Below are 13,157 nucleotides of genomic sequence, written 5' to 3'. Positions count from 1 at the left end.
TATTTATGCAGTGTTCTTAAAATATTGTTTTATGAGAAAAATTGAATATTTTATTCAATATTTTTATTTTATACTAATAGTCATAATTTCATTTTAAACGAATGTTTTAGACATCCAAAATTATTTTTGATTATGAAATATGTGTTTTTCACTTGCATACTACATTTTTAACTGATTTTGAGATTTTTAGGAAAAATGACCAAAATGCCCCTATGAGACAAAATTTTTATTTTATCAGTTTTAAGTTGGAAATATCTCAAAATCCTTTAGAACATAATATTTGGCAACGGATACTCACCGAGGAAAAGAGAAACTGATATTAAGCCTTGCAGGGTTTCGGTTGGCATTTCGGGAGATGAGTGCCCATCGAGGCACCGCGGCGGTTGTCACGAGCTCGAGGGGAGTTCCGAGTTGTGACATTAAGCGTGGTGGTAAGGATCTTGGTATACTTGCTAGATGTCCTTGGTTAAGAAAGAAGAGAGTGTCTTGGTAGTGCTAGGTCAACACCGTAACAATCAATTTTGATGGAAGCAATTCTCAAAGAGAAACTAAATTGTTGAATTTTTTTTTTTGAAACAGAATTGTTGAAATTTTGAATAGAATGATTAAATTGAAAAAAATGCTTAAATACGGAGACTTAGTGGTTACTTTAACCATTTGAATTTGTTTTGTTTGGGGCTTTTTAGTTGGGTTAGGAAAATTCAAAAGAATAGAGTTGTTTTAGTTGGGTTGATTTTGCATGTATTTTATTTGTGCCATTAGTGTTCTTGTTCATTATTATTTCGGTAAAAAATATTTTTATTACTGACTTAAGTTAAATTAATAAATTTATATAGATAATAACAAAAAGAAGGAGAAAACAATATAATTGATGAGGTAAAAATATTTTATTATTGAATTAATTTAAATCAATAAAAAATTATGAAGTTAATAATCAATAATAAAAGGAAGAAAAATAGAAAATAAATATATCACTATAATAAAAATTATAATGATGATAAGAATGAATTTAATTAATATAATACCAACGGAGAGGCAAAAAATAATTTTAGCTTGGGATTAAAATCGAAAGATCAAAATAAAATATTATCAATTTAAGTTAAACAATGATGAAAAGAAGAAAAGACAAAAAATTAGAAAAGTATAGTTTGGTATAATTGGAAAAAGATAAAGAGTGGCACAAGTATGAATTCAAAAAAGTAGGCATGACGAAAAATGATTTTTTCTTAAATTTTCTTCTTCCTACGTATGAATTGGTGTGGTTTGTGGAGTGATTGACCCGCAAGTATATTTGTAGTAGAAATGCATTTGCTTGAATTGACCTTTAACCATAAATTGATTTCCAGAAATGGACAGGCAAAAACTTCAGGATTTCAACTCACTTGCAAGTTGCAAAAGAAGTCAGGAGATTGGACGAATTCAGGCCAAGAAAATGAGAGAAAGCAAATTAAGTCTTGGTCTGAGATTAGACTATTGAGAAAAAAAGGCAAAAATCTTGTTTGAGATTGGATTTTTTTTTTCCTTTGAATTCTTACTTTCGAGTTTTGTTCTTTAAAAATTATTATAAAATAAAAGTAAAGGGTTTAAAACAAAATCATACTAATTTTATATTCAAGTTATTTCACCTTTATTTTGCATTTTTAACACCAAAATTTTGTAATTATAAGATTGAATTTTATATAATATATAAGATGTGTTTGGTGTGCAAGTTGTAAGACGATGAATAAGATAGGTGAACTGTCTTAGAGAATATTATCTTATTGGCCGATGGTGGGGGGAAAAGGAAAGAGTAAAAAGAAAAAGAGGGAGAAAGAAGAAAAAAAGAGAAAAAAATTTCAAGCTAGCTAATCAAATAATGCACTTATCATTTTTAGATATAAATTTTAAGGGTAAAATGGAACATGTACAGTAAAGCCCTCATCAAACAATTACATGGATTAAAAATGATATCTTATCAAAAGTGACAAATAAAATCATAGAATTAAATGTAATTGTCTCGTATAAAAATAAGATTATGCATGGATTTTTTATTTATAAATTTAAATTCTGAACTTCTTAATCTTTCAAAATTTTTTACTTTGGTTGTAAAATGTACTTTTTAAGTAACAGTAGCAATATAAAAGAATCTTTGATGAACTATTGAAATATTTAAAGTCATAGAAACTTAAAATTTTCAATGATTCAATTTTTTAAACATCAAATAAAATATTATCAATTTAAATTAAATAATGATAAGAAGAAGAAAAGAAAAAAAAAGAAAAAATAAATATTAGAAAAGCATAGTTGATATAATTGGAAACGAGTAAAGAGTCACACTCGTATGAATTGACCAAAAGTAGATATGACGAAAAATGATTTTTTTTTCTTCTGTCGTGAGAAAAGGTGCGATCTTTGGAGTGATTGACTCGCAAATATATTTGGATTGGAAATGCATTTGCTTGAATTGACCTTTTTAAGTAATAGTAGCAATAAGAAGGTCTTTGATAAACTATTGAAAAAGTTAAAGTCATAGAAAATTAAAACTTTCAATGATTTAACATTTTAGTGTGTTTGATAACTCATTTTGGAAGCCAATTAAATAAAATATTTTCACTTAAAAATTGAAAAGTTAGTAGTTAAAAGCATTAATGTATCCAATCAAATCTTATTTAAAAAAAAGTTTATCATCTAACTACATTAATTTTATATTCTTTCTTTTTTAACTTTTATTAATGTAAAATACTTAAAATAAATAAATCATTAATTATTCATATTTTAGTAGAATACTAGAAAAGATTTGTTGTAAAAATTTATTACTTAAAAGTTTTAGAAGTATGAATTTGGTACTTAATTTTTCAATGTTGAATGTTTTAGTTTACCAAACATAGTCTTATTTTTTTAGTAAATTACAATTCACCCTCAAATAAGTATATACCACTAAAAACAATTTCTCCGGAAAGAGTGCTGATAGCGAACAAATAAATGAGTTCCATAAGATTTCAATATTAGAAAGTTCCTTAAAACTTTTATGATATTATTTATATATTTATGTATGTTTTTAAAATTTTTATTAATTAATTTTGGTGAAGTGATAACTGTAAGTCTTATTGACATATGTATTCAAAATTATATATCGAAGATATATATGTCAAAGCTCTAGTTAGTACTGACAGTTATTTTTTAGTTAATGTTATTTTTGTACCAAAAAAAAAACTTTCCTAGTTATAGTTAACGTATATGAAAATTCTTGCATGTCTAGTGTTTTTTTTTTGTAGTTAACTTTTCTCGACTCCCTCCTATGTATTTCAAATTAGAATTACTATGACCTTTCATGAAAAATATATATAATATCTCACTTACTTTTCTTAAGGTTATTTTTGTTTAAAAAAAATTCCTAGTTATGGTTAACATATATGAAAATTGTTGGCAATCTGATTGTATTTAAAAAAAAAAAGAATTCGAACTAAATTTTCTAAATAAGAGATGTATACATTTTTGATTGAGTCATATGTACAAATAATGAACAAATAATGAATCTTGATACTTTGCCTTCAGTTCAACTCTTTTGTTCACTGGTGCGAAAAGTCAGCTCAAAATTACAACCAATAAAAATAAAGATACCTCAGAAAGGGCGTTATCATGTCAACTTTTGGTATAAAAAGGGTTGTTGTGCTGGGACTTATCGTCCTTTGTTCATAAGAACACATCCTCTCTAGTATCTATATAAAAAGCAAAAGTTATCTATTTCTTGGTCGTTTCTGGTTTTACAATCCACTTTCTCTGCATAGAGAGTGCAAGTGTAACGAAAAGCTGTTAGCAAGGTTTTGTCTTGTCTAAATTTATTTACCAGCTTAATTATGATTTTTAATCCTGGGTTTTGCTTTAACTTATATAACTACTTATTTTTATTTCTTTGATCTTGCTTATATATAAGGCCTTCATTTTTTTTATTAGATTCTTTCCTTTGATGACATAATTACATTGTTCTACATAATTTTAGGTGCCTCGTCAGCCAATATAAATTCTCTTGTGTTCTTCTTCAATGGCTGTTTCAATAGTCCAAGAGTCCTCGTCGATTTCTCGATGCGGTTATGATGTATTTTTGAGTTTTAGAGGTGTAGATACGCGTAAAAATTTTACGGATCACCTTTACATGACCTTAGTGAATGTAGGGATTCACACATTTAGGGATGATGATGAAATTGAAAGAGGAGAGAAGATAAGAGACGAAATTGAAAGAGCAATATATGAGTCAAAAATATCTATCATTATCTTCTCAAAGAATTATGCTTCATCAACATGGTGCCTTAATGAACTTGTAAAGATAATGGAACATAGGAAATTCTCCAAACACATTGTTTTGCCAATTTTCTATGACGTGAATCCATCTCAAGTGAAGGAGCAGACAGGGAGTTTTGCAGAAGCGTTTGCTAGACATGAAGAGAGCTTCAAGTCTGAGATGGACGTGGTACAAAGATGGAGGGCTGCTTTAAGAGAAGTTGCGGTTTTGGGAGGCATGTTTCTAGAAGATAGGTAAGCAAGTTTTAAACTATTTCATGACAGTTTTTAAATACTTCTTATAAATTGCAATCTTATATATTCCATAATTTGATGATAGTTTAATTTTTCACTACGTGGTTGAATATTTTTACTGTTTCTTTGACTTGATAAAGGAATATTACTCTCCCAATTGAGGATTAATTTCAAAATATAAATGTTCTCTTCCTCAGCCTCGTACAGATATAGTACAAAACATTGAATTTTAATCTTGATTTTGATTTATAAGGCTATAGGATATAAGTAAAAGCATCAATCTAGAGAAAAATAATTACTCCATCTACCTCATGACTGGCCCTTTTTTTTTTTAATTTCTCAAATTGTTATTTTCATATCTAAAAGTTCATCGACTTCTAAGTTCACATTCCTACTAGTATATCTCATATATATTACAACAATAAATTTCATAAGAGCAAGAAGTTATACTGACTAGGGATAAAAATGTAATTTACTGAAACCAACACACTTTTCTTAAATTCTGTACTATTAAAATAGAGGCCAAAAAGAAGAAATAGAAAAAAAATTAGAGATGGCGAAAATCGCCGTACTTAACGGCTTTGGTCTTGCCCTGACCCGGTAGGGGTGGTTTTTTGTTTGGAAATTTGGGGCTAAGGCTAGTTGGGTCGGGTTTACAATTTAAAAAATGGGGTCAAAGTTGGGTCAAGTTTAGAGTTTCCGTCTTGAGGTATATATAGAAAATATTATATTTTATATTTATAGTTATATGTATAGTTTATTAATATATTTATATTTAATATTAATTAGAGATATCAGCATAAAAATATAAAATGTTTAAAAGTAATTAAGATGTAATTTACATTATTATTTANGTCAAAGTTGGGTCAAGTTTAGAGTTTCCGTCTTGAGGTATATATAGAAAATATTATATTTTATATTTATAGTTATATGTATAGTTTATTAATATATTTATATTTAATATTAATTAGAGATATCAGCATAAAAATATAAAATGTTTAAAAGTAATTAAGATGTAATTTACATTATTATTTAAAAATTTACAGGAACATTAAACTAAAATAATATAAAAAAAGACCAAGGTTGAGGCAGGACAGGTCGAACGTAGGCTATATAGTTTTCTTGGCTCGAGGTTGAATATTAAAATTGATAACCCTATGTCAAGACGAAATGGGTTTAGAATAAGAAAATATAAAGTTGAGTTGGGTTTGAAATGAGAAATTTTCTGCTACGTGTTTTGAGTGGTATCCAAAACATCAGAGAAAGGAAGAAAATACTTATTCAAAGCGGGGAAGAAAAGATGAATTTGGGGAAATTGCTTAATGTATTATTTTAGCTTGTATGCGGCTTGACTAAAATCACATCACATGCTTTGTATTTATAGCTACACGGATAACATCATTCCTTCTAAAATTAATATCTCATCCTACTTCAATGAAATCCTACACATAATTAAGTAAAACACTCTTTTATTGACACTTCACTTTTGACTTAGTCTAATCAAAAAATAAGAAATTAAATGTTGACTCAGTAAACAATAAATATTTAATGTGAAGAAAATTCCAATAAAGAAAGTAACTTTTTCTTAATGTGAAGAAAATAACTTATTAAATGAATTAAATAAATAATTTATCAGATTTTTTGAAAAAAGTATCTCTTAATATTTAGGAATTAAGATACACTTGAGAATTTTAACACATGTACGATGAGTTAGAGATGAAATTGAAATTAAAATTAAAATTATGCAAAAGGCAGAAAAATATGTTAAAGATTTTTATTTAATTTCCAAGATGTCACTTGGTAAGTTATATTCTGAATATATATTATAATTTATATACTTTAAAATTTGTAGGTATGAGTGGCAGTTCATTCAAGATATTATTAAGCAGGTTCAAAACAAACTCCATCACCCCACTTTATATGTCCCTCCTTGTGTAGTTGGAATAGATTCTCTCGTGACATGCATTAATAGTTGGTTGGGAGATGGATCAAATAAGGTTGGCATAGCAACAATTTGCGGAATTGGAGGGATTGGGAAGACAACCATTGCCAAAGTTGTTTACAATCTTAACATCCAAAGATTTGAAAGGTATAGTTTCCTTGCTGATGTTAGAGAGGTTACTCAAGAAAGCAATGGCTTGGTTCGTTTGCAAAGACAACTTATTTCAGATATCTTGAAGGGGAAAGTAAACAAAATTCACAATTCAGATGATGGAATCACTAAGATCAAAGAAGCTATATGCCGTAGACGTGTGCTTCTTGTGCTAGACGATGTGGATGATTCAGAAAAAATAACTGAAATAATTGGAGCACAAATTCCTTTTCATCCAGGAAGTAAAATCATCATAACTAGCAGACATCAATGTTTACTGAGTGATCCTTTTATAATACAGATGTTTGATCTTGAAGCATCATCAAGTTATGGAGACTTATGCAAGGTATTTGAGGTAAAAGAATTAGCTTTCAATGAATCTTTTCAACTTTTTAATTGGTATGCCTTCGGACAGAATGATCCAATTGATAATTATATGAAATACGCAAGGAGTGTAGTGAAACACTGTGGTGGGCTTCCATTAGCTCTTCAAATTTTGGGTTCTTCTTTATCTGGTAAAAGTATAAATGTGTGGAAAAGTGCATTAGAGAAATTGAAAGCAATCCCTGATAGCAAAATTCAGAAGATTCTAAGAATAAGCTATGATTCCCTGCAAGATGATCATGATAAAAATCTATTCCTTGACATAGCTTGTGTATTTATTGGGAAGGATAAAGATTACACAACTACAATACTAGATGGGTGTGATTACTATACAGCAATTGGTATTGAAAATCTCATAAATAGGTCTCTTCTGGTTGTTAATGAAAAAAACAAGCTAATGATGCATCAAATGATTAGAGATATGGGAAGGAACATTATTTGTCAAGAATCTCCTGACCTTGGGAAACGAAGCAGGTTGTGGCATAAGGACGCATTTGATGCATTAAGAGCAAAAATTGTAAGAAAGACTTTATTTTCTTATACTTTCTTTTATGCAATTTTCTTATATCGTAGTCTTTATAACGAAGATATTATTTCCCCAACAGGGTACAAAAACAATCAAGTGCCTCACCATTGACCTACAAAGATTATTGAAAGACAAGTATGCCAAGACAGCTACAAATTATTCAAAAAATCCATTTCTTGTGTCAAATGAGGTAGATATAGAAACTGATGCATTTGCGAAGATGCAGAGACTTAAACTACTTCAACTAGATTATGTAAAACTTAAAGGAGACTATAGAGACTTTCCGAGAAGCTTAATATGGTTGTGTTGGCATGGATTTCCTCAAGAATATCTTCCTACAGCTTTAGATATTTCCAAGCTAGTTGTTCTTGAGATGCACAACAGTAGCCTCAAACGTATTTGGAATGATACAAAGGTGTGATACTATTTAATTTCTCTTTACTTTTTGCAAAGCAAAAACAAAATTATATGGCTAAGTGTTTTTTCTTTTTCCTTTTCTACAGCACTTTCTTCCAAATTTGAAGATCCTTAATCTCAGTCACTCCCATGCCCTTCTCAAAATCCTTAACTTATCAGGTCTTTATCGTCTTGAAAGGTTGATGCTGAAAGATTGCATAAAGTTGATTGAGGTTGATCAATCCATTGGTGATATAAAAACTCTTACTGTTTTAAACCTTAAAGGTTGCAAAAGTCTTAAGAAACTTCCAAGGACAATTGGTTCATTAAAATCTTTGGGAGAGCTTATTTTATCTGGTTGCTCAACACTTGGTGATGTGCCTAGGGATTTGCAAAATTTAAAATCACTGAGAGTGCTTAACTTAGATGGAACTGCTATTTGTGAATCGAATTCGTGGTTGTCTTGGTTATCACTGAAAAGAAGCAAAGAGTTGAGTTTCTTTTGGGCATCTTTGCCATGTTCTTTGGTAAAGTTGAGTCTTGAAAGTTGCAGACTATCTGATGATGTTATGCCCACTGATTTGAGTTACTTACCCTCCTTGAAATCGTTAAATTTAAGTAGAAACCCAATTCATAGCCTTCCTGAGAGCATTATCCGCCTAACAAAGCTTGATGAACTTCTGCTAACTTGTTGCAAAGAGCTCCAATGGCTTCCAAAGCTTCCAACGAGTGGCTTGCGCGTGATAATGTCTCAATCGTTGCACAAGATTTCAAGTCTGCCATGCTTATTAAATTTCAAAAGGTGTATTGTTTTTGGTTGTGATAAGCTAAGTGAGGTTGAAGGTGTGTTCAAGTTGGAACCAATTGAAAACTTTGAAGGGGAACATATCAAAAGCCTTTTTAATGTGGACTCGATCGGAAGCAATAAATTGCAAATTTATAACTATCTTACGGACACAAAAATGGTCGCAACCCCTCAGGTTTGTCTTAGTCTACTAAAACTTTTTATGTTCTTATTTTACATTATTCAATACTTTCATAAATAATGGTTTCAATGTCTCAGGTATTTCATGATAGCGGCATAACTAGCTGTTTTGCTTTCGGAAGTGAGGTTCCAATCTTGTTTGAGTATCGCTTTGAAGGGTCTAAAATTTCTTTCTCTTTGTCAAAAAATTCTAGTGAAAAAGTTAGTTGGTTAAACCTATGCATAGTCTATTCTCTTGTTAGCGATGAGATATTTGAATTTCTACCATCTGTCCATCTTGTTAATGAGACCAAGCAGTTGGTGTGGTCTTATTTCTCAAGTTTCATTGGAATTTTTGAAACCAATAGTAACACAATCTTATGGCTAATCCACTGGCCAGTAAAAGATTATCAGTTGGACAATGGCGATTTGGTGAGCTTATCAACTTCCGGTTTCAACGTAAGAGAATTTGGTGTTACTTGCGTATCAGAAACCAAGGTTATGTATGAAGATGACACTCCACAGTACTCCCAAGGTATGATTGCATCTGCTAGCGTTAATAAGAACCTTTTATCTTTTTGGCTTGAATTTATATATCAATAGTTTCTTATATCTTTCTTTATTCATGGAAATGTTTTATATTAATCTATGAATATTTGAGGAAAAAAAAACTAGGTACAAATTTTTTTAACTACCATATATACATTAGAGAATATTTAATCATGATTTCAGGTAATCAAGCAATTTTACTAGTAACCTAGCAAATTTAATTATATTTTTTAATTGATTTTATAATTCAAAATTTTAGGTACAGTTACCCATGTTGTGATTTTTTACACTTGTAAAATATAAAAAAAAATATATTTGATGATTTTGAATTAAAAAAATGAAATTAAAGTGCATATATATCCTACCTTTTTAATGATAATTGTTAAGATTCATGTATTATCTCAATAGGTAATTATTGTGTCTACATAAGACTTGCCTATTTTGACTTTGACACTACCTTTATCCATGACCCAAGAAGAAAAGTTAGAAGATAGTTGTCAAGGGCTGAACTTTTCATAAAGGCTCGGTTCAATTGGGATCAGGCTTGGGTTTCAATTTTTAGTAACAAATTCAATTCGAAGATATTATTTAATAAATTTTTTAAAATATATTTTTTTATTTAAAATATTAGTATAAAAATATTGGTAAAATGTTAAAAAAATCTTTAAATTATTTAAGAAAATTTAAATAAATCTTTATTCCTTTATTGTGTTCAAATCAACACCTGAAATTTTATTTTGGGTCAAATAAGCTTTTATGACTAATTGTCATTAGTCAAAATATCACTTATCATTTTATATCCACATAACACTAACATGGAGTTGATATGGAAGGTGAAAATGCCATAGGGCCATATTATCATATCATATTAGTATGCCACATCATCATCAATTATGATATGTTAGCATGCCACATCATTATTAATTATAACATGTTAGTATGTCACGTTAGTGCCACATAGTATAGAATGACAAATGACATTTTGACTAAATTAATCTTTAGTTTTAAGGACTTATTTGACTCAAAATAAAAGTATAAGAACTTGATTGAACACAATAAAAGAATAATGGCTCATTTAAAATTTTTTGAATAGTTTAAAAACTTTTTAAAATATTATGTCAAAAATGTTTTTAATATTTAAATAATAAACAAGAAAATAAATAGGTCTTGTTGCCCAAGCTTAAGTTTTTGAATTGTTAATAGGGCTTGGTCTACCTTATAAACACATATAGATGCTGGCTTTAGGTCAATATAATTTATAAATTACTTTAGGTTAAGTATAACCATAAATATAATAAGAACTGATGATGTTAGGATTGTTGGACTGTACCATGTTACAAGGTATTGTTCTTTTTGAGGCCTATCCTGACGATTTTATCATTTTGAAAAAAGGCACCTTGTGAGGGAACATGCCCTTATTTATAAGGTACAATTCAATTTTTGGTTCTTAGAGATGTGGAGCCTAACTTTTCAAAAAAGAAAAAAGATGTGGAATCTTTTCCCCTCAACATTAACCCCCCAATGGCGAGTAGATTGTGTTTTCTTTGAGGGTTAGTATGGGAGTCCTACGAACAAAGCCATTTATTAATGCTAGATTTGTTGGACTACGTCCAATTACAAGATATTATCCATTTTGAGATCTACTATTGCAATTTTGTTCTTTTAAGAAAAGGTACCTTGTAGGGAAAGGGGTGTGCACTTACTTATAAGTCTTATATAATCTAGTCCTTGGTTCTTAGAAGTGTGAGACCTTTCTCCCTTAACAATGACCTCCTCACTTATAATATTGTCCATATTATTATACATATGATCTTAAGCTATATAATGAGATGTAGCACTTTCTCATCTATTCTCATCCTTTTTCCTATGAATTGAACTTGAGTTTACTAATTTAATTGGGTGTCAAATTCTCAATTGTTGGGGCATTCTTTCAATATATTAAAGTTAATTTTAAGTTGGATCCTAATTCTAAAATTTAATCATTTTTTTTCATGCATCATGGTACTATTGTATCTATAAGGGCTTCTTTTATTGTATTTCTAAATTTGATGTATTTATACATGGATACCCATGAAAACATAGTATTTGATTATTAAAATTGTACGATAATGAGATATCTATTTTTCGTATCTTTTAGAAACTGAGGATATTTGGAGAGGGATTGAGTTGAAAGTTAATGAAGAGTTACTCAAGTTGGGCTCCAATGGAAATATCAAAGTGCAAATTTACAATGAGCTAGAGGAATCAAAAATGATTGCTTCCCCTAAGGTTTCTTTGATTTCTTTTCTAATGTTTTCGGTTTATTATAATTTTTTTTCCTTTTACAACTTATAATTAATTCAATATTGTTACAGGTGTTATATGATTGTGGGATAATTAGCATATTTGATACATATGATTGTGGGTACAATCATGCTGTCGGGAACAAGGTTTCATTTGTAGTGGCTCGAAGCTCTGGTCAACATATTAGCTATCTAAACTTGGTGGTCGTTCTTCTTGCTGAAGATGATAAAATATTTGATTTTTTATCTCATATTCAGATTGTCAATGAGACCAAAGATTCTAAGTGGATCCATCATAAGCGCTTCATTGGAATTCCTAAAGCCAGGAACAATATTTATTGGTTTAGTTTATGGAGATTTATGGGTGAATTGGAAGATGGTGATCAAGTGAGCTGTACAGTGTTTTCTGATTTATGTGTAAAAGGATGTACCTTTGATCTCAAACATGAACCATATGACAACCTTCTGCATAAACACCCCTCTGATTATCAACATTTGCGAGATAAAACTATAAGTTCTTATTGGCTTTTTCCATTTTTTTTATATCACTTGTTCAGGTCCCAAAGGACACTTTATAGGATTCAGAGTTTAAACAAATTAGAGTAATTATATGTAAGATCTTGTTGGAGCAAACAGGACATTTCATCTACCTCTTGTTGTAATTAAAAGATTCATGCCCTCATATCAATGCAAGAATTGTCATTGATAGCAAAGTTCTTTTGTTTTTTAAATTTCATATCACCTCCATGCTATTATCTCTCTACCTTTGTCCTCTCTTATGGTCTTACTTATTACCATGTCTTCGAAAACCTAGTCTCATATATGACTTACCCAAATCGACAACCAAAATAAAAAGGATAATCTAAAGCAAATTGTAAATTTTAGTTTCTATTTTTATAAAAAAAATAAAACCAAATCATATTATACTAAAAATCAAATTAAATCAAACTAAAATATAATAATTTGGTTTCTTAATCTATTTTAGGATCTTCAATTAAACCCATAATTTTTTTCACACATTTAATATTTTAAATAAACTAAAATTTAAGAACTCATAATTTAGGTCACCAACTACTATTGAGCATAAAGCATCAGCAACATTACAATATTTGCTGATCTGATATTGTTTTCTTTATCTATTCCTTTCTTATATCTTTGTCTTCAATTTTCTTTAAATCATATAATCTCATGCAATAATTCTATCACTTGACACAATATAAGGATACAAATCAAATGTAGCAAAAAAAAAAAATCAAGCTCTCAATCTTGATCTTGGTGAGTGCCTAGTCATTAAATCTTCTATGCAAACAATTGTCTCCTTCTAGGTTAGGAACCTTAAACCAGGGGCAACTCAATAACTTCAAAGGCCTAAAGCAAAATATTCAAATAAGACTTTTTTTATTGAAATTAAGAAAAAAATTTTATTCTTCTAGCTTTTTTAGATGCAAAATT

General features: G+C 29.3%; 1 protein-coding gene across 1 annotated transcript; it reads left to right on the top strand.

Annotated features, from left to right (window-relative positions):
* Nucleotides 3,771–12,373, top strand: LOC18599476 (TMV resistance protein N). The gene is made up of 8 exons (XM_018120698.1): nucleotides 3,771–3,800; nucleotides 3,980–4,512; nucleotides 6,365–7,505; nucleotides 7,594–7,929; nucleotides 8,018–8,890; nucleotides 8,974–9,409; nucleotides 11,561–11,691; nucleotides 11,778–12,373. The coding sequence occupies exons 2-8, from the start codon at nucleotides 4,022–4,024 to the stop codon at nucleotides 12,309–12,311; spliced, it is 3,942 nt and encodes a 1,313-aa protein (XP_017976187.1). The 5' UTR covers nucleotides 3,771–3,800; nucleotides 3,980–4,021; the 3' UTR covers nucleotides 12,312–12,373.

Source organism: Theobroma cacao, chromosome 5, assembly GCF_000208745.1.
Source record: "Theobroma cacao cultivar B97-61/B2 chromosome 5, Criollo_cocoa_genome_V2, whole genome shotgun sequence".
Classification (NCBI taxonomy): domain Eukaryota; kingdom Viridiplantae; phylum Streptophyta; class Magnoliopsida; order Malvales; family Malvaceae; genus Theobroma; species Theobroma cacao.
Note: the sequence above shows the minus strand (reverse complement) of the source record. Positions and strands in the feature narration are given on the sequence as shown.

Bases quoted from the DNA above. Each gene is read 5' to 3' on its own strand.
- LOC18599476 (XM_018120698.1), top strand. From the start codon at position 4,022: ATGGCTGTTTCAATAGTCCAAGAGTCCTCGTCGATTTCTCGATGCGGT. The intron at 7,506-7,593 runs GTAAGAAAGACT...TTTCCCCAACAG, and splicing joins ATGCATTAAGAGCAAAAATT to GGTACAAAAACAATCAAGTG. The intron at 8,891-8,973 runs GTTTGTCTTAGT...TCAATGTCTCAG, and splicing joins AAATGGTCGCAACCCCTCAG to GTATTTCATGATAGCGGCAT.